This window comes from Pinus tabuliformis, chromosome 1_2, assembly GCF_031772625.1.
Source record: "Pinus tabuliformis cultivar Carrire ecotype Pingquan chromosome 1_2, CPIR1, whole genome shotgun sequence".
Taxonomy (NCBI): domain Eukaryota; kingdom Viridiplantae; phylum Streptophyta; class Pinopsida; order Pinales; family Pinaceae; genus Pinus; species Pinus tabuliformis.
The window spans coordinates 765,264,366-765,291,253 of record NC_142298.1 but is presented as its reverse complement, the minus strand read 5'-3'; the positions used below and the strand labels follow the sequence as shown (position 1 = coordinate 765,291,253).

The window sequence follows — 26,888 nt, the reverse complement described above, 5'->3', positions numbered from 1 at the left end:
TCATGGATGATGATGATGTGGACTCATTGATGTAAACTTCTTGATGATGATATGAATGAAGTTAACTCCTTAATGATTTGGTTAAGGTCACTTTCCCAATATTTAGAGGGAGTAGTGATTGAAAATGATGTCTGTTGATATCAATATAAGACTTTCAAAGCCAAGATGGAAATCCTTGATACACTATTTCCTGCATGAGATGGAGAAGTTGTTGATCCCTGGTTTTTTTGATAAACACCTATCACATGCCTCTAAGCCAAGTTATGGATGTGCCTCATATATTAGATAGTTGCTCGTTGAGACATCACTGTGATGCTACTATTTATGGCCAGAAATTCACTGCCAAAATATAAGGTTCCATGGATATTCTGATATTGGCTTAGTTGGTAGTGTGACAAGTAAAAGGATTACATCTAGTGCTATATTTCTTGATTATGTTGCTCTGGGAGCACTATTGAAGTTGAATGCATGGCTTATTATGAAGCCAATTGGTTGTTGAAGCTCTTCAGTGAGCCATTTGAGCACATGCTGGAAACCACCGTTGTATATTGCAGAGTGGGATTCGCTTTTCAGAGAATCTCATGTTCTGCGATCGCTCCAATCATATTGGCACCAGGCACCACTTTATTTGGGATATGTTACAACAAGGAGCAATCAAGCTCCAACATTGCAGGATGGATGTACAGGTTACCTACATCTTCTCAAAGCCACTTGATCAAGTTTTCTCAAAAAGAGGTTGGAGTCATGGAAAGACCCTATTAAGAGGGTCCTGATTGAACATTGAGCTCTGGAAGCTCCTGGGGGCTTGGGGTACTTCTTAAGCTATGAGCGACCATAGGGTGAGTGGTTCACCTTCCCCTATTGTTGATGACATATGCATAGGATGAGTGGTTTACCTTCTCCTATGGCATATGAGTAGGATGAGTGGTTCACCCTCTCCTACAAATACCCCCAGCGAGAGATACATATAGGCATCTGTTGACATGTTGGTGGGACGTGGTTCGTCCTTTCCCCATATGTAGGATGCTCATTCCCTACGATTGTTGGTTGACATGTCGGTGGAACGTGGTTCATCCTTTCCCCACATGTAGGATGCTCATTCCCTACGATTGTTGGTTGACCAATCGGTCCCCATGTGTAGGATCCTTCCTACTATTCTTGGTTTGCATGCATGTAGGATGTGGTTCATCCTTTCCCTACTCTTGGTGTTTTGCATGTGTGTAGGATGTGGTTCATCCTTTCCCTACGTGTGATTGTGATGTGTGATTGTAAGATATGTTTCATCCTTTCCTTACGTGTGATCGTGATGTGTGATTGTAGGATGTGGTTTGTCCTTTCCCTACGTGTGATTGTGATATATGATTGTAGGATGTGGTTCATCCTTCCACTACGTGTGGTTATGAGCAAGATGTGATATATTCTTTCCCTGCTATTGATTCAGTATCATCCTACCTCATCCTACCTATGTAGTCCGAGACACATGAGAAGTACCTCTCATCTGGCCAATGAGTTGGGAAAAGTGGTTAGGGACCATAGCACTACCAATGGACGCATCAGGTACTGCCGTAATCCCTATGACTAGGATGCATGGTGTTCTTCAACTTGATATGGGATCAAGTCTGATTGAGGTTTTACCTTTGGACTGACTTTTGTCAGTGGAGAGTGGTAAGGTCTTGTGACTCACTCTCGATCAATTCTTCTTCATTATTACATCAATGTTCAGCAGAGCAAAGCAGAGACGGGATTCAAGGTCTTGTGACTCACTCTAGAGTTGAGATGAGTTACAGAGATGGTTCATGGCGACAGGATGGCATAATGATCAGTGACAATGACTGATGGTTTGACAGGTGGAATTCTCCCTAGTTGAGAGGGAGTGTTAAAATTGGCAACTAGGGCCAAATTCCACTTTGGACAACTTATTTGATAAAGATAATCCTTTCATTAAATTCCTCTTCTCGAGAGGATCAAAATTGACCTAAGGATCACCAAATTTGGATAAGAAAAAGTACTTATTCACTCAAAAGAAATTCTATAAGGCATAATCTTATCAAGGCGGGAAAATTTTGAAAAATTGAAATTTGAATTTGCCTCCAAAGTGTCAAGGTCAGCTAACCTCCATAAGGGAAAATCATCATATCTATTTGTATATATATAGTCACCCTCCATCCTCATTTGAGAACATAAGAGTGAATCATATCTACCTCTAGAATGTTGTTGGACTGAGGCAGAAAGAAGAGTTTGGGGAAGGATTGTCTTGACGTTTTGGTGCGGATCTCTTGAAGGAACAGGGCCGAGACATATGAAGGTAAATGTAGGCCATTTGGTGTTAGTTTCTACTATTATTTACCCTTTGTTTTGGGCCGCAAAGCTTGTTGTAGCTACAGCAACTGGAATATCTCGTTGAAGGGTCGAGAGGTCGTGTGTTGGGTCTCCTCTCTAAACCGCAGGCACAAGGAGTACACTGCTGCCTAGACTAAGAGTGTAACCTTTGAATTAGTGATCAGAATTTTGTGGAGCATCTCAGTAAATTGTTGTATGCCCAAGAAGGTATTCAAGATATCTTGATCTAGTATTTTTCTGCCTGTTGATTCAAAGAAAGGCCGCAAACTTTTGAAAGTCTGATGCTACAAGATGAGCCACAGATCTGACCCTAAGGACTGGCAAAGGGTAGCATCCTTCTTGTCAAACAAAGCCGTAATTAAGAAGAGGTGTTTTGATTCAGTTAGAAGGTCATTAATGATTCAGTATATCAAGATTGCAGTCTTGTGTACACCATTGATTTGTTTAAAGGTTGTGTTGTTAGATCAATTGGCTAGTCTGCCTTGACTTTAGATTATTGTTCTCATATCTCGCTCTGTTGGACATTTGATATATTTAATAAGAAGATTGATCAAGGGTTTTCCCCTTCTTGGGGTTTTTCCCTGGCTTGAGCCAATCCTGTGTTCTCTTGTCTTGGCTTGTCTTCTGCATTTATTGTCTATGTTCTTTCTTCAATTACTATCAATGTGATAATGGATTATATGATTGCTAATGGAACTAAATTGGAATTATAAATGAACTAACATGAGCATTGAAATGATTGTCCTAAGCAAAGAACAAAATTTAACAAATAGGCTCAAGCATTTTGTCCACTTCTTTCTTTGCCTTAGTCAACAATGTGGTTCTAAGCTTCTCTGCCCCAGGAGGCACAGATCCTAATGGAGCCCCTTAGTTAGAGCTCGGCACATCTCAAGAAATAAAAGTGAGCATGCAACATTAAAGGATATGAAATTCAGACAGAAAAGGAATGCAATGATAAGATCAAACTCTTCCCATCTCTCTTTCTAAAAACTCTTGTCCATTGGACCAAGTGCCACTACCTTTCTTTTTGTTGCTTGACCCACACCCCCACTAAAACTCTCAGATGGAAATTTGTTGCTGCTATTCCTCAAGAATAGAAGGGGATCATCATTCTTATTTTTTTCAGATGATACAGCCACTCTTGCCACACCAGCATTGGCCTCTTTTTCCATTTATTTCCTCTTAGATAAAAACATTTGTGTACATGCTCCAATTCCACAACCTATTAAGGCCAACAAATGAGCTTTCACACAGTAATAAGTGCTCTTGAAATGATTGTTGCAATAGTTGCATTTCCAAGCAACATTGTCTCCTCCCTTCAACTTGTTGCCTAGCCCTTGATCTCTTGTGACATACTTCCACAAGGGATATTTGTTTTCTTGAGCCTGTTGTCTTTCTAAATTCATTATGCCCTCAACATTTGAAGTTGTTGTTGCAACCCCACTTCCAATAGAGGGAACACTTGCATACCCTGATGAAATTGGAACAAGAGGGGCATCGCCAATGGGAACATTCTTCCCCTTCCTTTGCCCCTTCCCTGCTACCCTTGATTGAGCCATGAATGTTGTAAAAAAAATATAGAAAAAATGCACAAACTTGTAAAAAAAATGGACATGCAAACTGTTGTAGCAAAAATGCAAAAAAAATAGAAGCAAAATGCACTTACCTGTTGCTTGAATCACCTCCAAAATGCTCCCAAACCCTTTGCTAGTTGCTCCCACACACCCATAACAAGAGAGGCACTCAAGAATGAGTGAAAATTCGGCCCAAATTGGGCTTTAAAGGTCGCACGATGCACTTTTCAGAGGGACATGTGTCTTGAAATCAGGACTCGCATGCCCTTGGAATCTGACCGTGTGCCCATCGAATCCCATGTGCTAGGGCACGCTAGACATGTGAATCAAACACGTGTCCTAGAGAATCATGTCTAATTCGTGGGATTCGGGACACAAGTGGGGGCACGACGAATCCGGTTTCTTAGGTTCCAGAATATATGGTATGCTTCAGTGTTCCTCAAGGCTTGATTTTGTCCATAATTCTGCTATAACTTGATTCCAAACAATCCCGCAGGTAGACTAACAAGAGTATAGACTTTGAGCGAGAAATTAGGTTGTTCATCTATCTTAGGAACTGCGGCTTGCTTCAGAAAGATCCAATGAACTTCCCAAACTTTAAGATCAGAGAGGGACTCGACCAACTTCAAGAAGAAGAAAAGATTGTGTTGCTCCAAATGAAGAGAAAACATGTGCCAAAACAAATAGACGGATAGAAAAATGCAGAGAGATTTATCAACTAGGGTGGAATCTTGCACCACCAAAATTGATTGGGGAAACGGGTCTTAAAACCCTTAAAAGCTAAGCTCAAGAAAACAAATGAATTGATCCACAAATTGATGATGCCTCATTTGATCTCAACCCTCCTCTATTTATAGATTTTCCATGGGCTCCAACAAAATGAGGAGTTGTGTGTGCAACCCCTAATTTAGCCCCAACCAACCCAATTTTTGCCCAATATTGCCCCAACATAGGAAAAATTGGGGTTTTACCCCTTTAACAAGACTATAGCCTATGAGGTCGAATAGGCTATTACGTCCTCCATAAGCCCTCAATTTGGAGAGGACATTACAATCCCCCCTTCCCAAAATTGCTTGCCCTCAAGCAATTGCAGACTTGGGTGTTGTAAAATTTGTTCTCCTTCCCAAGTGGCATCCTCCTCTAGTAAATTCTTCCATTTAATAAGGTATTCTGGAATTACTCATCTTCTTAACTTCTTTTCTCGTATGACCATGATTGTTTCTAGAATCAATTCTAGTTGTCCTTCGTCTAATGGTGGCAATTTGATAGAGGTGGTGACCTACTGTCCCACAACCTTCTTGAGACATGACACATGGAAGACGTTATGGATTTTGTTGTCGCTTGGTAATTCTAACTCATACACTACTTCGCCAATCCTTCAGAGAACTTTGTAAGGTCCATAAAACCTTGGTTTCAGCTTTTTTGCACCGCTTTTCTTGAGTGTAGATTGTCTATAGGGCTGCAATCTCAAGAAAACGAGGTCTCCTACCCATAGTTTTAAAAACCAAAACCAAGTTTCGAACCCGCTACCTATCTAACTATGATTCAAACTAGAACCAGATCGAACCGAATTCAATAAATTGGAATTCAAAAAAATACATAAAATAATTAATTTTAGTGAAAAAAATATATATTTTTAAGATTACAAACCATGATTCCAAACCATTAGAGGCAAAATATGTTAAGTCTTCTTATCTATACCATGTAAGGTTGCATATATGAAAATGGCACCAATTGCAATACACGTCAATTATATCATTGACAAAATACAGAACTAGTGAGGCTCTGAATGGCATTTAGAGTCCCAAAACAACGCTACAATGAGGCTCTAAATGGCCTCCTGAATCAAAAAACAGTTACAACTCAAGCTATTATGCCACTAGCCTACTACAAATCACTGACCGCCATGATCATTCATCAAACTCATCACCGCTACTACACAAGGGATCATCACCATAAGCTCCATAAACATCATCTAGCTTAGAGTTTGAGGACTTCTTATACTCCTCTCCAACCTCAATAACAATGCTAGTAGTAGCATGAGCAACATCACTAGGCCTAACAGAACTAGAACCACAAGTTCGCCTAGTTGCATGACTATTGCTTCCCTCATGAGTCACCATGTGCCATGCTTGGTCTTATTGGTTCACTTCCTTCAGGTCTTGGTTCAACTACCAGATCTGCAATGGGATCAACACCCCAACTCCACTAGACAGCGCCAAACTAGCTCCAAGATGACAAAGAACCTCCAACTTGTTGTTGTTGATCCAGAACTCAATGTTGTTACAGAATTGTCCAAGCTCTCATATGCACACAAACACTAGAAGTCAAATGTGTGAGGCCAATAGGACGTACACATCCTTTTTTAAGCTTGGGGGGGCAAATTTAAAAGGGAACCTACCATGGTTTGCTAAAAACCACCTGGGAATCCCATCAACATGCCCAACCATGTGGCTTCCTAATCGGTTGATTTTTTACAAAAATCGGTCAAGCAGGTGCAAAAGCAGTGGAACCAGTCAGTTTGGTACCAAAACCGGTCGATTTGGTACCCAATCGATCTTGACCAACCAACCAATCGGATTTGTTGGACTGGTTTGATATCTCAGGGAGCTAACCAGTCGATTTGAACGACCCAATTTTTAAAACTAGGCTCCTACCTCAAAACTACATTCTATTCTTTGTTTGATGCTGGTACGCATACATCTTTGGTCGATTTTGAGTAGCATGCATGTTTTCCTTGAGTATCCTAAGAATGTCCTAACTCTCTTGTATCCAGTCTTTAGCAAGGGGTGCCTTGTCTCCAAAAATCTTGCCGATAAAGGATGGTGCATCATATCCATATAGTGCTCTGAAAGGCATCATCCCAATGGATATATGGGGAGTGATATTGTAGCATTCCTCCCCAAGATACAACCTCAACCATTTGATTTTTGCTTTTTGCTAACCCATCGCATAATTATGCAAGTATCCCTCAACCCACTTATTCATGATTTATGTTTGCCCATCTATTTGTGGGTGATAACTAGTGCTAGGGGTTACTTTTGTCCCCACTAGCCTGAAGAGCTCCTGCCAAAATGCACCCATAAACATGTTCTCCCGATTGTTGACTATATTTGTAGGTAGTCCACGGAGTCTGAAGCCTTCTTAAAAGAAGAGTTAGGCTACTTGGTTGGCCAAATAGCTAACTAGAATTGCAAAGAAGTGTGCGAATTTCATCAACCTATCCACCACGGTATAGATGCAATTTTTTACTTGTGTTTCGGGCAGCCCTGTGATGATGTCCATTGGGATGCTCTCCCACTTTTGTTCTGGAATTGTTAGAGGTTGGAGAAGATCTACAGGATGTGTATGCTCGACCTTATTTTGTTGGTATGTCATGCATTCCCTAGCGTATTTCATCACATTGTCCTTGAGACCCTTCCATTAAAACCATTCGCTAATCTATCCATAGGTTTTGAAGAATCCTTAGTGTCCAACTGATGAAATGTCATGCGTGCCCTTCAAAATCTTCTCCTTGAGTGTGGATTCAGGAACCAAGTATATCCTGTCATTATAATAAATAATATCATCGACTATTTTGTAGCTATATTCATGTATGAGTCTGTCGATCAGTGCACAAGCAAATCGATTTTTGGCATATTCTACTCAGGTGAGTCTTCCAGCCTTCAGCAAGCTCCATGAGGAAACATGCTTCCGATTTCCTTGAGAGTGCATCAACCATGATATTCTTCTTTCCCTTTACATAATATCAAAATCATAAGCTTGGACCTTACTTACCGGTTTTTGTTATCGTTCATTCGGGCCCTTTTGTTTCAAGAAATGATGCGGGTTGTTGTGGTATGTCCTAACTATGAACTTGTTACCCACCAAATATTGTTTGAACTTTGCCAAGGCATGCATGATAGCTAGCATCTCCTTATTGTATATGGAGTAAAGTCTCTGTATCCTGGAGCTTCCGACTTTCGAATGCAATGGGGTGGCCCTTTTGCATTAAGACAACCCCTATTCCTTCTCCTGATGCATCACATTCTAATACAAAGGGTTGACTAAAGTCAAGGAGGGGCAAGACTGGACATGAGCTCATCACTTCTTTGAGCTTGTTGAACGTCTTATCTGATTCTTCTGTCCACCTAAATGCTCCTTTCTTTGTCAAATCTGTTAATGGTGCACTTAATTGAGAGAACCCTTTGACAAATCGTCGGTAATAGCTGCAAATCTTGAAAAATCCTCATAACTCAGTCAGATTCTTAGGTGTGGGCCAATCCAATATTGCCTAAATCTTCTCTTGATGAACCTGTACTCCTTTTGCACTAATTATATGTCCCAAATAAAGAATTTCCATCATTCCAAACTTGCATTTTGATGCCTTGGCATAAAGTGATTGTTCCTGCATTATGCTCAAAATTTCATCCAGATGCCCCAAGTGATCATCCCATGTCTTGTTGTATATGAGAAGTTCATCAAAAAATACTAGTAAGAATTTCCTCAACTGCTTGTTGAAAATGTTGTTCATGCAAGATTGGAAAGTGGTGGGAGCGTTGGTTAATCCAAATGGCATGAGCAGAAACTCAAGGTGTCCATAGTGGCACCAGAAATTTGTTTTTGGCACATCTTGCTCTCAAACTCAAATTTGATGATACCCTAATCATAGGTCAATCTTTGAAAAGTATACTGCTCCATATAGCTCATCTAGTAACTCATCGATCTTGGGAATAGGGTACCTGTTCTTGATGGTTTTTTTGTTGAGAGCTCGGTAATCAATACACATTCTCCACGTGCCATCCTTCTTTTTCACCAAAACCACTGACGAGGCAAACAGACTCGAGTTGGGTCTGATGTGTCCCATCGCTAACAATTCTTGTATGGTCTTTTCTATCTCATCCTTAAATTTCTTTGGGTGTCAATATGGTGTGGTGATTACTGGCTTGGCCCCTTCTTCCAATTCTATAGTATGTTCAAATCCTCTTTTAGGAGGCAATCCTAGGGGAATATCACCAAATACCTGACCATGCTTGTCCAGCACTTGTTGAATGTCGGATTTGTACCGTGGTTTACCATTGTTGGGATTCTAACCCTGCATTATGCAACATATGCTACATCTCCATGCCTAAATATGGCCTCCATTCTTATGGCAGAAATGACCTATGGGCCACCATTTTCCATACCTCACATATTTGGTGCTTTAAATTCCATTTCCAATGTTTGGTAGTCCATAGTGTGTTTTCCCAACAAATACAACCATTGAACCCCCAATACCATATTAATATCTGCAAGATCTATTACGTAAAAGTCACTAGTGAAAGTATAATTACCAAGTGTTACACTCAAACATGGGATCATCCATGTACAGTCCAAGATGTACCCATTCACTACTATCACATCAATGCCTTCAAATTCTTTTGTGAGAATCTTTCTCTTTGCTACTAATGTTGCATCAATGAAGTTGTGTGTAGCTCCCACATTAATCAAAGTTGTGACGTGTTGTCCCTTAACAACTCCCCTAACCCTGAAGGTGTAATATCTAGGTGTTTTGGATAGAGTCGCAATCTTAACTTGTGGTCAAGATTTCTTTTCTTCATGTGGCTTCTCCTCTTCTTTAGTTTCCTCACGAGTTGTTCTTTCTCTAGCCGGCTAGGCTCATCTCTTGGGATGGGTTCTCCTTCTTTGTCCTCATCATCAAAGACCACTTCAATGTACTGGATCTTTCTTTTGACTACACAACGGTGTCTCGGTTCCCATGGTTCCATGCATGTGAAATAGAGCTTCTTCCATCTTAGTTCGCTTTGGGTTTCCTCATCCAACCTGTCTCTTTTGGGCCAATCCCTTTGAAAGGATTTCTTCTCCTTATCTTTCTAAGGGATGGGCTTGGACAAAGCCTTAATTTTTTTAGTTGTTGCATTTCCCATGTCTCAAGTCTTTTTATGGCGTCTTGAAGGGTTGCGGGATTGAACGCCTTGACCTAGCTTTGTAAGGGTTCGACTAATGCCTTTATAAAAAGCATGACTAATCGTTCTTTTGATATGTCTGTCACCATGACTGCAATTCTTTCAAATTTTGCAATAAGTTCTTCATGCGATCCGGTTTGTTTAAGTTGAGCCAATTCTCTGAGGTGTATGTTCGTGTTCTTTTGATCAAATCTATCTATCAACCTATGCATTGTTGAGAAATCAATGCTAGTAGAATTAGGGTTAGATTTCTCTTTCTTGATAATTAATTGTGAATTATGTTGGCTTCTTTTACTTATTTGTTGTATTATCTTTCATCAAGCAATTACCAAATTATGTGTATGAAGATCACAAAAACACAAGACACAAGATGTAGGCACTCTGCCAGGGAAAACCCCCTATCTAGGGGAAAACCCAGTCAAAAATCTCTTCCTTCAATAGTTTTTCCTAAGACTCTTCAACCTAGACACAGACCTCCTCCACACCAAGTCAGCCCTTCCTTCTTCGATCCAAACCTTCGACCTAGCAGCAGCAGCACTTCGACCCCAACAACTTTGACTTGGCAGCAACAGGCAGCAACTGGCAACAACAGCAACTTCGACTTTGACAAAGAGACTTTGATCTCCTAAAGTAGCCCACACGAGAGAGAGATAGACAACCCAAAACTTCGATTTTGTCCTTCCCTTCCTTCTTGACCAACTTCGCACTCCTTTTAGCTTCTTTCTCCAACTTCGCACTTTTTCCCAACTCTTTCTTGGATATCGAACTTGTGAGAGAGAGTGTGTCCAAATGAATTCGATCTGCTCCAATATATAGGCTTCTAGTGAGGTCGAATTGAATAGTTGAGACCGATTTGATCTCCTTGAGGTCAACTTGGTGTGGAGGTGACATAATTCATTTTTTACTCAAAAATAATTCTTTTTACATAGTTCAAAAGCCCAAGAAGGGTCTCATAAATTGTACAATGACTCTAATGACTGAATATTAATCCTAGGAGCCCACAATGGGGACTTTGACTAATGAAATGATGACCAAGCATGAAAAGCATGCTTTAATAAGTCATTGTAACAACAATAAAAAATTATTTTTCATTTTTTTTTACAAGAAATGACTCAAATACATTTATGAAGACCGAACATTCTTCAACATGCATAAAGTCTACATAAGAAGTGATGTTTGCATGCCCCAAAGTGACCAATCCATGATACCACCAATCATGTGTCTCCTTCTAGGTGTAGTGTCGCGAATTGGATGGCATCTGCTTCTAACATAGGGTTGAGTCTAAAGTAGGCGTCTAGTTTTTTGCACCCAAGCCCTTGCTAAACATTTAGATGATCCATTGAATGAGGGAAGAGAAAGTTTACTTACCTTGCTTCTTTTCTGGAATCTAATATTGCTATACTCCAAGAAAGTTAGGGTTCCTCAAGTGTTCTCTTCTATTGTTGCATACTCCCGAAAATAGTCATCAAAGAGTCTATTTGGCTTTGTCGCTTTTGGTGTTGTCCTTGTCTGACTATTAATAAATTGAGGAAGTAACAGTCTGGAATTTTTGTTGTTGGTTGTCTTGGCGGTAGTGTGTACAGGAGGACCAAGATTATGGTTACTGCTACCTTCAATGAGGGTCCTGTTGTTGCCAACGTTTTGGTCACCTAGGAGTTGAGCCATTAGTTGATTGAATTGTTGATGTCCTTGAGCTAATACCTGAGCTATTTCCTGTTGCCCTTGAATCAATTGTTGTCCTTGTTGTTGTCTTTGCAATAATATGCCTATCATTTGTTGTTGGCCCTGGAGTATCGCATTTAACAAGATGCCAAGATCATGTTCTCCTTGCCCTGCTCTTTCCCCCATGGTTGAACACAATGTGTTCCTTTTTTTTCTTACTATGATGTTGTTGGTGTTTATTGGAAGTATACAAGGCTCATGAACTCACAAGCTAGTAGGATGCTTATTCTCTGGTACCACTCTAAAATTACAAGGGAATTTTTTGCCCTAGATTTCTCTTCAACCATAGGGTTTCAATACAACTTCTCTGAGCAATAAATTTTCAAAATGCAAAGAATATAACCCAATAACAGTATTGACTTCAATATAAATAATCACCAACAACATAAATCAACAATCCATCAACCAACAAAATCTAATTTTGCATTAAACAGTGTTTACAAATTGCCCAAATCAAAAACCATAGTCTATCTACAAACAGATAATTAATTCGAACCCTGGCTGCTTAAATACCCAATATGACTTAGATTTGTGCTCAGGCTCTATCTCAGGCCCATTACGATTTAACCCATGGCACTTATGTCCGTTTTAATGCTTTGGCCTTGTGGAACAATGCTCCAAAAACCTTACACTCCTACCTCAGAAATCACTCCAACTGGACTTAGATTTGTGCTCTCACTCTATCTCAAGTACCACTACCATTTAAACCATGGCACTTATACAGGATCTCGACTCGTTTTAAAGCTCCTACCTCAAGAATTACGTTTGGTTTTTTTTCCAACCCTAAGAGGATTGTCCGAACTACGTTCTATCACCACAGATGCACATATTTGGATACACTTCAAACTATGTGACTGTTCCAAAAAATGTGGTCTGCTTAAGGGTAATACACATAGTGAATCTATATAGTTCTTCAAGGCTCGATTTTGTCCATAATTCTGCTATAACTTGACTCCAAACACTCCTGCAGGTAGACTAACAAGAGTCTGGCCTTAGAGAGAGAAATTAGGTTGTCTGTCTATCTTAGGAATTGCAGCTCGCTTCACCGAGATCCAACAAACTGCCCAAACTTTAAGACCAGAGAGAGACTAGACCAGCGTCAAGAAGAAGAAAAGACTTTGTTGCTCCAAATGAAGAGAAAAACTGTGCCAGAACAGATAGATAGATAATAAAATTCAAAGAGATTTATCAACTAGAGTGGAATCTTGCACCATTGAAATTGATTGGACAGAAAGGGCCTTAAAACCCTCAGAGCTAAGCTCAAGAAAACAGATGAATTAATCCACAAATTAATGATGACTCATTTGATCTCAACCCTCCTCTATTTATAGATTTTCCATGGGCTCTAACAAAGTGGCGAGTTGTGTGTGCAACTCCTAATTTAGCCCTAGCCAACCCAAGTTTTGCCCAATATTGCCCCAACATTGGAAAAATTGGATTTTTACCACTTTAACAAGACTATGGTCTACGGGGTTGGATAGGCTATTATGTCCACCATAAACCCTCAATTTGGAGAGGACATTATAGTTTGAGAACCTATTTGAACTTCTATTGGTTAACCTAAGCCCTCTAGATTTAGCCACAGGGACCTTTGAACTTGTCCTCTTGAAATTATATCTTAAATCACCCAAATCATAATTGTTGCATACTTGTCCTTGGGTGAATCTTGTTGTAGAACCCTTAGGTAACATTTAACCTAAGTCTAATTGGGTTTTTTGATCCCTAATATCTACTAGGGAAACCTCCCTTGTGGGGATTGTATCCAACTACAAAAATGAGGGGAATAGTTGCTCTCCCATTATTGCACTCAATGGTAACTCTCCCATTATTTCACTCAATCTAGGTTGCTTAGTGAAACTTTGCACTAAGGTGCTACATTTCACAGTAACAGGGGCAATCTTGGATTAGCCTTTATTATATGGTTGTATTCTCATTAATATTTACACTACTATTGCCACATGGGTGGGGGTGCATTGGGTGTGTCTATTGTGAATAATCCAACACCACAGGATGTGAAACAACTGTGGTTTGAGGGCATTACCCACACCAAAGGCTTTTCCCATCCAAACGCTAGATTTGAGGTGCAAATGTCAAGTTGGTGCGATAGCATTCTTCCTCACTCCAGTGGTAGCATCACTAGCTGTATTGGTATCCTCTCAGGCTTGTGAGTGTTATCTATGTGATCCATTACAAGCTATCACGACAGTGCTATATCTCTACTGTCCACATCAATACTTAGTCAACTCTACTCTAGTCTACTCTCACAGAACTCACGCCACCTTTATTGTAATAAGTCAGATGGTTTAAAAGTGCTGACCTAAACTATGTTATAGAAGGCTCATTGGTATCTCATTATAACTATCTTTCAATTTTACGTCAAATGTTATTTAATGCATTGTGCTTATTTCAAAGTTTCTCTCTCAAACCAGTACATCATTTCCTTCATGCTAAATTATATTTTCTTCTAGAATGATCCCATATATATTTGTAAACTGTACTATGTAGGTACCACGTTTTGAAGATTAAGCTTGAAAAGGGGCTCAGATTAAAACAAGAAATAAAAAGATGGGATGCTTTCTTTTTAGCGTGATTTAAGGAGAAAGTGGCAAATCCATCTCTGCCATTGTTTATTTAGCCATCTAAAATTCAAGATCGAGTTCTAAAATTCAAGATCTAAAAGGAGTATATCAGGGCACTGAAAGCAAATTAACTAATTGACAATAAGCCTTTTCTTAAGTAAACTTACTCAAATTTCTCAGCCAGGCGTGACAGATAACAATGCAGAATAAGATATTGAGTTTGCTAATGCATCAGAAAGATTCCAAGAAATTCATAACCAACTCGAATAAAAGTGCATTTAATTTAACTGACCTGAGAAGGGAGGAACACCCATCTCGACTCCCATCTGAACAAGGGCAGACCGCAACTCATTTCTGCTAAGCTTGCCGCTGTCATCTGTATCAAGATCTGTGAACAGATTTTCTGCCAACATAGCAAAATCATCTTCATCCTCTAGGAAAAGCCTTATGACACTCCCATCCAAAATAGACACAATCAATGGATCATCTGCATTGAACATGTCCTGTAAATTAAATCATGGATTGGAAGAAAGTCTCAGTTCACAACGCCATACAAAACAAGGTAAAGATAAGGTTGCATTTTTCAGGTACAATCATACACTAAGAATCAATATTTCTTACAAATACGAAACACTCTACACAAACAAGATTATAACAATAAAGTTTCCAGGTGTATATTATCAGGGCAGCCCTCATCCTTCTAATACATTTTGTTATTTGATCATAGATTCCAAATACTTTTCAAGGTAAACCTCTTCGTATCTTTTTAACTCTGTCATGTTAGTAAATTTCATTAACATCTAAGCTTAATTTTGTACATAGTACAATTTAGTCCATGAAATAATAATACTTGATATTTAATATGTTACAACTTATTTCAAGGGTCTTTATAATTCTGATTTTGTAAAAATGATAGTTTTATTGTCAATTCCTAAGAAAGGAGAACCAATTAACCGGCTGACAGCAACTCCATTCCAGCAGCGTCCAGATCCAGGAGATCCCAGGGGGCTTCCTGCCCCCGGTCTCCCCCACCCCACCAACAAGACATGTGCAGAGTTACTAACCTGTTGAAGTTTGTAGCTCAGGTAGGTACTTCTGCACAGGCCTTGTGTCTAGACATGTAGAAATCGCCCACATCTGCTTCAAACGCTTGCTTTATGCTGAGCAAGTTGCTAATGTAACTTAGCATAAGTTTAATTTAAGAAACAACACATATTAATTTGTTGGTTTATTGAGCTAATAAGACTTAGGAAAAGTAAAGTGAGGCGATATCTAATCTTAATCACTTTGAGATTAGGGTTAGGATTAGGATTTTGGCTCAATGTAAAGTTATAAAAGCAAAGCTAAGGAGAGGGAGTAAACAGGAGCACAAGATTGGAGGCGGTATCTCACTGAGCGTGAGCGTGTGCTAGGTCTGATGGAGTAAGTGTGTGCTGGGTCTAAGGGAGTGCAAAGGGGCTGGAGATCTAAATCTGCAGGAGAGATCGAGCAATGATCTAAAGGCAGATCTGCTGGATCAGATCCAGGTTATTGTATATGCATTTTCTCAGTTGGACCATTAACCCAAGACGAGAGCCCAAGTAGGTTCTAAGATTTATTAATGATGTGCTGGTTTGTTGGGCAGAAATATGTGTATCATTGTGATTCAGATTGTTATTTGCTCCCATTAAAAAATTTTTGTTAGGACCCTAGCTGTGTGTTTACTCAGTAAATTTTGCTAGGAATTAAATACCAAGTGCTGGGTTAAAGGAAATCTAACACAAGCAAATCCCAGGATAGGAGTAACCCTTCCAATGGGCAGTCCTCTGCTCCCCAACAGCAGTACAGGCCCCCTTTGACACATAGGGATACACAATGAACCAGTGCTTCTTCCAAATCCGGTGGGCAGTCTTTTCTCTCTTTTTGGTACCATTCAATTACAAAGAGAATAAATAATGTATTAATGGTTTTATCGTTGAGCCATAACCTTCTTGGACAATTCATTTTTGGTTCAACCTAGGGATCCAGCCCAACAAACCATTGAAAAGCCTAGGAACACCAGATCTTGATATTTCGAAGATCCCATCCCCTGCAAAGGCTGTATAAGTTCCAAGAGAAGAACAGAAAAAGTCTGCCATGCTTCTAGGTTTGCTTCAGGGCCCAGGAAACCTTAATTTCAAAATGAAGCATTGTGAATCACATCAGTCATTGTGACAGGGCATCTAACTCCAAAACTTGTGCTTCGTGGTCATAACTCTGTCTAAGTAAAAGTTTCTGCCTACAATATAACTGAGAACTGTTGGAGATAAGTGTAATATTTAAAATATAGAACATAGACGAATAATAAAAGCTTCCTTATAAAATGATGTAATAACGGGGCTTAACATGGTAGTCAATAATGAAGTGCTTGATGGTTAGATATATGGGAGTTACATAACGTACTCCTGAAATGATCATATTTAAAATTTAGAATATACATCAGAATTGCTGGAGATAATGGTTATATTAAAACACAAAATATAGATGAAAAAAAATGCTTCTTAATAAAATGATGTAATACTAAATATTTATTAATAAAATGATATAATAATAGAGTATTTAAAATAGTTAATAATGAAATGCTTATATTTAGTTATTTAAGAGTCACATGATGTACTTTTTCTCTAATGGTCATATTTAAAACTTGGGATATAAAAGAATAAGAAACTTTAATATATAAAATGACGTAATAACAGGGTATACATAGTCAATCCTGAAGTGCTAAATACATAGTCAATCATGAAGTGCTTAATAGTTAGGTATTTAAGTTATCTGGGAGTTGCATAACGTACTCCTCTCTCCTACCATGTAATGAGACATTGTGTCACATTAAGTCATCTAATGGGTAATATCGTTCTCACGATTGTGCATAAAATCTCACATCTCAAAGCCATGGTAAGAGCCTGAAGAATCAGGTGAAGGAGCCAAGGAACTGCTGAGACCAGAGAAGGCACCAAGGGACTACTCACACATTGGACAGAAGATAAAAAGGGCAAACCATACTTGAGTGAGTCAAAGCGCTATGTGTGGGAATTCGCAGGGGAAGAACAGCCTCAGAAATATTACAGAAGATCAAATGTAAGTTGACTTCCCTGTAGCCATCGAATAGAGAGAGATTACGTCGCTTAGACCTGTGCTGTGCAAATAGATCAAGATTAAAGGAGCATCTATCATTTCCATCGTGCATGTTTGTGGTGCACAAGTCAAAAAGTGGTCAATGAAGGCTAGAGCCATTGATGAGGGTAACGAATCAAATACTCTGTGAGGGAAACCACGGACAGGAGCAGGGACGTAGCCGCAATAAGCCAATCGAAATGATGATACACGTAAAGGTTGAACCGTCATAGAATGGAGATACCCGTCAAAGAAAGTGATCTACCCGCAGTTCTGAGAAACTGATTCAGAGAATCACATAACAAAGAAAAGAGGATAACAGAACAGCTCTCTGGAAATATCATCATTTATTATGAGGGAGAGATGAGCATTTTATAAACAATGCAAACATTCTCCTTATTTTTAATTTTGTAATTACAAAAGATATTGCATAAAAATCAAATACATTATTAGATAAAGCAAATACATTGAGATGTTTCCTTCTTTCCCAGTTTTTTAGATGTTTCTGTCTTTTCTACTCTTAGATGTTTCCAAGGAAAGGAGTGTGCTTTTTCTTGGTTGCCCAATCAGTGAGAAGTTTCTGATTTGTGTGCCTGTCTTGGTTGCCCAATTCCTCCCTGTTTAGAGCAGGAAGCGTCCCTGCTTCCTCCACCAAATGAGGGAAAGTGCGTTGCAATGTTTCGGTAGTCATCCATTTTGCCTGTGCTGGTGTGTGTCCCTTCTGACCAACCAGATATGATAAGTAAGGCTGCTGGCGTGTATTCCTTTTCCTGGAGTCAAGAATTGTGTCGTTGAGCAGAGGAGGCTGAAAATCTGGAATATTATCTACCGGATGACGAACTGTAACAGATTCCTCAAGGAGAGGTGGTTCAAAGAGCTTGAGATTATTAACATTAAGCACATCGTGGATGCCAAGCTGGGAAGGCAAGTCCAAGTGATATGCATTGTCGCCAATGCATTCCAGAACAGTATAGGGGCCATATCGCAGAGGGTGCAGCTTATGGTGGTGGCCCTTGAAGCGTTGCTTGTCCAACAAGAGCCAGACACGATCTCCAAGTTGAAAAGACAATGGTGTTTGCTGCTTGTCATGCCTTTGTTTGGCGCGATCTTGGGCTGCCTGCAAAGCAGCAGTTACTTGAGTTTGGCATTGAGATATGGAGTGTATGAAATGCTGAGCTGATTTTTGTTCTTGTTGTTGATGTGCAAACCCAGAAGGGGTGATAGTCAGTGGCATCTCAGAGGGTGCACTTGGCTGAAACCCAAAACAAACCTCAAAAGGGGAGAAACCAGTTGAGGAGCGTGGCCCTATTGTAACTATGTTGAATGATGTGCAAATATGTATCCCACTGTTTGTTTCTGGAAAAATAACTGCGAAGGGAGTGAACCAAAGTACGGTTGACAACTTCGGTTTGTCCATCTGTTTGTGGGTGAAAGGCAGTGGAGAAACGAAGTTGGCAACCCAACAAAGACCAAAGAGTACGCCAAAATGTACTGAGAAAAGAGTCACGATCAGAAATAATGCTACTTGGCAAACCAAAGTGTGGCCAAACATGTTGGAAGAAGAGATCTGCGGTCTGAGCAGCAGAGGTAGTCTTATGACAAGGAAGAAAGATAGCCATCTTGGAGAAACGACATACCACTACCCAAATAGCATCATGTTTGTGGAAAGTAGTAGGAAGACCACTTAAAAAGTCCATGGAAATGGATTCCCAAGGACGAGAGGGAATTGGTAATGGTTGATACAAACCATGCTTACAGTTTGAGGGCTTGCTTTGTGAACAAGAGAACATGCGCGAATGAATTTTTCCACTTGCTTGGGTAAGGCAGGCCAATAGAAGTGGCGGTGAAGATTGAGAATGGTCTTGGTTGTGCCAAAATGCCCTCCGCATGAAGAGGAATGTGCTTCACGGATGAGAAGGAGACGATCATCAGATTGTGGCACACAGAGTTGGTTAAGTTTATACAACCAACCATCACGAATGGTATAATCAAGAAAGGGAGTTTGGTTGATGACTGTAGGTTGCTACAGAGCTTCCCATATCTCCCCGACTGAATCCTTCTTTTGGCATGTAAACATTTCTGCACAACGCTTCTAAGGATGGTTGGCCACCTGATCTTGCAAATGGAGTGGCTATCAAGCCTATGAAATCCCTGCAACAGTCCCTTTCAAATGATAACCATGAATGTTTTCTATTTCATACATAAAATGCTGCAACTGTGCAAATCCTGCCCTTCTCTGTTCTTTTCGGACCTCAAAATTCCTTAAACATGGCCTATTCTCTCATCGGTTCCGCCCCCTGGGTCACTGTCGTCTATCGTAGATGGCCCGGCCCCTTTGTTCCCCTTGTATTTTGATATACTTAAAAAATATGGGAAATACATGAAAATTGGCCTCCCTCCGGACTTCAAATCTTATGGATTTCATTCCCGAACCCTTTCGGGTCCAAGACTCATCGCAATCGGCGTTACCACCTGTATAGAGGCCCTGCTCCTTCGCAATATTCTGATGCGATCTTGCAATGCGATCTGATCGCAATCGCACATCGCTCCAGCCAACGGTCCTCATATAACACGATGTATGTTCCTGTTGATTGCGAACTTGCAATGCGATGTGGGCCCCCCGACCCTTGGTAATGTTCTGCTGCGACGTAGTAATGCCATCCGATCGCAATCACTGATCGCTCAACGCCGGGGGCTTTATAGATATGCTCTCCACCGTTGCGACTGCTGATGTGACTCGTCGATTAACTGTCCCTTCAGCTTGGCCAATTGCGATTTAGCCGGTTAGATCTAGGTCATTGATTGCCCAGATCTAACGGCAACTGTGTGTTGCTCTATTCGCACCTACAATACTCTGTTTTTTCACTGTTTTGGAGTGTTTTAGCCTCCCAATAGCGTATTTCCGCCCTTCCAAGGGCTTTTGGCATATGATTGTTTTGATCTTGGGATGATCTTAATCAACTCTTGAAGACTTCAGGAGTGTTTTGGATCCATTTTTTGGGCCAAATGCCAACAAGGCTAACACTGGCTCCTTCTGGGGATGAAATCCTCCCTGTGAGGTTTCAAGAATCACAGAGCAATGCCTTTCCTGTAAAACAAAATTAAATCTTCCTCCTAGTGTTCCATTGGGCATGGAGTCTTTTTAGCATAAACATAAAAAACTGAAAGAAAAACATATTTACAATAATAAGGCTTTAAGGCCTTAAATGAAATAGAGTTTCAGGAACCGCCCATTTACCGGGCTACCAAAAGTGTCTCCTCCTTCCAGATTGTGCAGGATGAATGTATTGTTGTGTTGAACTTGAGCAATGACAAAAGGACCTGTCCATAAGGAGTCAAACTTGCCATGGTTACCTTTCTTTTCCTTCAATGCATCCCATTTGAGCACCCAATCACCAACTTGGAAATTGTCCACTTTTGCCTTCCTGTCAAAGGTTTCTTTGATTTTCTTCTGATGGACTTGTGACTTCTCAACCAGCTGCTCTCTAATCTGCTGTAGTTCAACTAGGTTATTCATTCTTCTTACCATGTCATTTTCTCAATCTTGTTCTTCTTGCAAGAACTTAGCCACAGGGAGAATCAGCTGGATAAGGAAAACAACATCAACGCCATAAACCAGTTTAAATGGAGAATTCCCTATGGACATTTTGATGGAAACTCTATCAGCCCATAGTGCAAACTTAAACTTGGAATCCCAGCTCTTTTTGTTGTCTTCTAAAGGTTTTTTGATTACCCTCACCAAATTCTTGTTAGATGATTCTACCAGGCCATTGCCTTGAGGATAATATGAGGTAGAATGCACCACTTGAATGCCCATGGATTCAGTCATGTCCATCAATTCTTTTGCCTTAAAAGTTGCTGCATTATCAGTGACTAGTTTGGTTGGGCAACCAAATCTAGTGAAAATATTCTCATTCAAGAACTTTATGACAACTTGATGATTGGCACTCTTAGTGGGTATAGCCTCAATCCACTTGGTGAAATAATCAGTGGCTACTAAGATCCATTTGTGTTGGCCACTGGAATGTGGGTTAATCTCACCTATAAAGTCCAAGCCCCACTGTTGGAAGGGACCATTGACATGTATTGGCTTCAAAGGCAGAGATTTTAGTTGTTGTCTTCCTGCAAACCTCTGGCACTTGTCACAAGCTTTTACAAAAGAAAACACATCAGAGAACAGTGTAGGCCAATAATACCCAGCCCTCAAGATTTTGTGAGCTGTGGTTTTCCAATAATGATTCCCACCACAGATGCTAGAATGGAACTGGTGTATGACCTCTACAAATTGTTCTTTATCTAGACACCTCAAGAGGATTCCTGATGGGTCTTTCCAATAAAGCAGATTTTTGTCAATGTAGAATTTGGTTGATCTGAGTCTAATGGTACGAGCTTGACTTGAGCTAAGCCCTGAAGGAACTTCCAGCTTCTGCAAGAAATGAACTATGCTAGAATACCATTCGCATGTGGCTAAATTTTCAGCCAAGGACTGATTCTGCTTTTGCTCTTCTGATGCTCCCTTTGTTTGCTCATCATCTGAATTTAGACCCATGCAATTTATGTCTAATAAGCTGCAATTTTCTTCGATCATGAGATTAGCCAAGACCTGGCATTTGACAAGCTTAGTGGGTTGCACCTCTATGTCAAATTCTATGAATTTTGCAATCCATTTTGCCCTCTTTCAATCAATATCTGGCTAAGTTAAGACATTTTTCATTGAGGCTGAAGGCACATATGCAATTACTTTGGAATGCAGAATATAAATTATGAATGCTTTCAAAGATTTTATGAGAGCATAAGCTTGCTTCTCAATAAGGTCATACCTTAGTTCAGCATCCCTTAGAGTTTCGTTGAAAAAGGCCACGGGGTGCTCTATGCCTTCATCATTTTTCTGCAACAGAACTGCTGCCAATGTATCATAAGAGGCAACAAAGAAGATACAAAACTCCTTAGTGTAATCTGGCAGAGTTTGGAATGAACCTCCTTACAAAGTTGATCTTACCCAGGAAGGATTGGATGCCCCTTTTCGACCTTGGGATGGACAATGTCTGAATGGCTTGAACCCTTGCTGGATCAATCTTCACACCTTCAGCAGAAACAATATGTCCCAGAAGTTTGCCTTCTTCTAGAGCAAACTGTGACTTCTTTGGGTTTACTGAGATTCCGAACTGTCTGCACTTTAGGAAGACCTTCTTCAAATGTTGTAAATGGTCTTTGTGGTTGTTGGAGAAGACTGTTATGTCATCAAGATAAATAAGGACAAACTTGTCCATGGCCCTCTGAAAAGTAGCCCCAGCATTCATCAGTCCGAAAGGCATCTTGGAGTACATGAAAGTGCCCCAAGGAGTAGTGAAGGCGGTCTTTTCCTGATCTTCAGGATGTACAGCAATCTGATTGTAACCTGAAAATCCATCTAAGAAAGACATGACTCTAGCCCCTGAAACTTTTTGCAGCAAGTGTTCCATCTTGGGCAAGGGATAGTTATCTTTCTTAGAGCACTTGTTCAGATTTCTAAAGTCGACCCAAAGCCTGATTTCTCCATTTTTCTTCCTTACCACCACAAGGTTGGCTATCCACTTTGAATACCTTAGGGGAATTATGATTTTGGCATCCAACAGCTTCTTGATTTCTTTCTCAATCAAAGGCAGTGAGAGAGGGCTGACAGGTCTTAATTTCTGCTTAAAAGGGGTGGTGTTCTTTTCCAGTGGAATCCTATGTTGAATAATGTCTGGGTCATAGGTTTTAAGATCGATGTATTCCCAGGCAAAAATATTAGTGAATTGCTTCATGAGGGTGCAATACTTGGAATTTTGGGTAGAAGACAAATGAGTAGACAGATTGATGAATTTTGGATGGGTTGGGCTCCCTATATTATGTTTACAAACAACAGACCCATTCTCTGTTTTGGCCGGCTTGTAAGGCACGTCATTTTGATCAAAAAGCTTCTCTAGAGGCACCAATCCCTTTGGTATGTGATTACTGGGCAGCTGGACGATGCTTTCTCAGCCGATTTCATTTTTTAGCTTGGACTGGACGAATTCTTCCATGTTTTCATTTTCTTGGTTGATGTGTGTTTCAGCAAATTCCTCAACGACTTGTAAAAACCTGTTAATTTCCTCATCGTCTTCAAAAACTCTCCAATATTTGACATTGTCTGGCAGGGATGGTCTGTATTTTACCTGAACTTCATATGTCAATTTAGGAGGCAAAGGAGGAACAAACATGCTAGCAGACACAGCAAGGGAGTCGGCAAGCTGGTTCTTCATTCTTGGAATATAAGAAATGTTGAAATCTTTGAAAGAATCTTTGAGCCTCCATACCTCATCCCTGTATGCTTTCAGCCTTGGATGCTTTGCTTGGAACATTTTATTTACCTGCTGAATGATGAGGTCTGCATCTCCAAACACTTGCAGGCCTTTGATACCCATTTCTTTAGCAGCACTTAAGCCCAGAATCAAAGCTTCATACTCTACTATGTTGTCTGTGACCTGAAAGGTTAATTTGAAAGACCTATGAATGTATTCCTGTGTTGGGGACACAAGGAGTACACCTGCCCTTGCAGCTTCTTTAGAGCAAGCCCCATCAAAGAACATATCCCAAATCTGTGGGTTTCCATCCTCCGCGATCTGGCAAACTGGTTTCTTGAGTCGCGTGGAGGCCAACTAAGATTCTTCATTATGAAGAATACATGCTCCAAAATCAGTATCAACAGCATAGATGGGATGATTAGTAGGGTTCTTCTCATCGCTAATGATATAAGCCAATTGCGCCTCTCTGTATAATCTCTTGCTTTCACCTCCGAAAACTGGGACAGTAGCATAGGACAGATCATTTTGTAATGATCCACCTAGTCTCTTGATCCAACCTCTGGAAAGTAACATGCCAAACTTGGGTGGTACATCTGCTACCACAATATCCATCATCATGCTTTTCATGGGCAGCTGAGACAAAGTGATGGCTAGGTCCTTGATTAATCCTAGACATTTCACTTTTCTAGAGTCAAAAGAGAACAAGTCATGATAAGGCTTGGTAATGTCCAAACCCAGCTCATCCATGACAGCCTTGGGCATTAGATTATGGCTTGCTCCAATGTCCAAAAGGCAGTTGTGGAGGATTTTATCATAAATAGTCAGAGAGACATAGAATGATGGGGAGTTGTCCTCACCATTTTCAATCATTGGGCTGAGAATAACAGCTGGCTTGTCATCTTGCAGATTTACACAATCATTGGAGGCTTGGATGGCTTTAGGCTCAAGGGCCTCGAGGATGGATCTTTTGAAGGACTCATTTTTCACTAATTCAATCAGAGGCATAGGTATTCTTAGCTTCTAAATTTCTTCTTGAAAACTAAAAGGAGAAGGAGATTTGTCAAGGCCTCTTACCTCATGAGCTGGAGCTTTGAGGGTGATGGGATCAACTACCAGCTGTTTCTGCTTATTAGCTTGTTGTACTGCAGGGACAACAGTTCTTTGAACAAGAGTTTCCTTGGCATTATTCATCTTTGACCGCAGATTATATCTGCGCTGATCTTCAGTTTGTAGGATAGCTTCATCATCCCATTCTTGGTTGATTTGGTCATTACATAATGACTTTTCATAGGCAGCTGAGGTCAAAAAGGAAGCATTGCCCTTGTCTTCCAGATAATGGATCTCATCATCTTCTTCAAACTGCTCTTCTTCCATGACTGCATTTTGAAAAGGAGCCTTCACCCTTTGGTCTTCATTTGCATCTTTGTTTCGTTGCAAAATCTGCAACTGCTCATTATTTCTTCTATATGGATTTGGGTTTGGATTTCTAGGAGAAAGGTATTAGGCATTCTTCCTTTCCCTGGTTGTTGCTCAACCTTTAATTTGGAGATTTCAAAGGCTAATGACTCGATCATTTTGGTCATTTTATCTTAGGATCAGAGGATGATGAAGACTCACCCCTTTGTCTTCTTCCATCAGCATTCCCCTTGAGCTTCTCTGCAGCCATAATGTTTGATTCTACTTCCAAGGCTGCATCGTGCATGTCAGCCAAAGTAGCACATCGCCTTCCTCTCAACAGTAGGCAAAAGTCAGAGTCAAAAGCATTAGCATAGGTGAGTTTAGCAGAGGTAGTAGTGGGCTTTACTTCAGCTGGTATCTTGTTGTACATGCGGTTAAATCTCTTATTAAAATCGGACAACAGTTCACAGATTTCTCTCTTCAAGTTGCCAAACTCAATGTGGTAGTAGAGGAGATCCTTCTTATCCCCCCAATGTTTTAGGAATGCATCATCTAAAGCTTCAATATCTGCTATAGATCTTGGGGCTAGTTCTCTGAACCATTTTCTAGCCTCCCCATCTAGGCTTTGGACAAAAACTCTCATCCACACATCATCTTCACTAATGTCCAGATTATCAGCATAGCTATAAAATGACTCAAGATGTTCTTCAGCAGTAACACCTTCAGTCCCAGTGAACTTAGGCATATACTTCTGGTATTCTCCAGTAGGCATAGCATTCAAAGGAGTGGGCAGTATTAGAGGTCCGTACCTAGCAGCTATGATTCTTTCCATTTTGGTAGGTGCTTGTGGACCTACCATAGCTGTGGTGGCTAAAAGGGTATTGGAAGTCTGAATGACAGAGGGCTAAGAAGTGACTGATGAGACTAAAGGAGTATGATGGATAGGAGGTGAGGTTTCCTTTGGGCTTACAACAAAAGGAGAAACTAAAGAATAAGGAGCTTTATGAATTTCTGAGAGTCTTTCTTCACTGCTAGTATTAGAATTTGTACTCTCAACATGTATTTGTTCTATTGCAAGATTTTCTTGAAGAGATATAGAATATTGTTTAGGTTTACCTGAACCTGATGCTCCTTTCTGCAATGTCTTTCTTTCTTTGAAGGTCTTTCCAGGGTCAGGTATTGGATCAGCTTGTGATTTCTGAGGATTTCTCCGAGTGTGCCTCACAAACTGAGCCAGAACTATGGAGTGGAGTCGCCAAGAGGTTCGGCCTCCAGTAGAGTCGCTAGATAGATGATTACAACCAAAAATGTGCCCATACTTTGTCTATCATCAAAGTTGGGTCTGTGTCGTTTCCCAGGGAAGCTGAGCTTCAGTTTCCTCTCCCCGGCAACGGTGCCAGTTATGTTATCACTCCAAGAAACTCTCCTATGGTTGCAGCTCGGAGATTCCTAGTAACATATAATCTTCAATATTGTTCTCAGAACTATTGGAATGGATGATGATTTGGAACAAGTCAGATGACCATTTCAACTCTGTTCTCACTCAAGACATGCATGAACACTCTTAACAACACAAGGCTTTAGACCACTAACACTCAATAGTTTGCAGATTTAATGGATAGATAGAGAATGCTTAACTATACCAGCAGATTGCATACATGAACATATGCGAATGGCTAGCAACAGGCAGCAAATGAGCTTACTGACTGTACTTGCAGATTACATATATGACAACACATATAAATGGCTAGCTACAGGCAACAAAGAAGCTTGCAAATCTAATATATCAAAGCAGAGATAAGATGGTAGTTATCTGGCCTCAGATACACAGAAAACATGAACAGACTATTCAAGTGCAAGCGTAGAACAGAAGAGAAATGGATATTGAACATA

The 26,888-nt window shown here is 40.3% G+C and overlaps 1 protein-coding gene across 1 annotated transcript in view; it reads right to left on the bottom strand.

Annotated features, from left to right (window-relative positions):
• LOC149208076 (calcium-binding EF hand family protein) overlaps nucleotides 1–26,888 on the bottom strand; it is a 105,814-nt gene that overhangs the window by 61,659 nt on the left and 17,267 nt on the right. Inside the window, exon 2 of the mRNA XM_089395927.1 lies at nucleotides 14,453–14,647. Within this exon, the coding sequence (XP_089252053.1) occupies nucleotides 14,453–14,647 (195 nt within the window). The remainder of the gene's footprint in view (nucleotides 1–14,452; nucleotides 14,648–26,888) is intronic.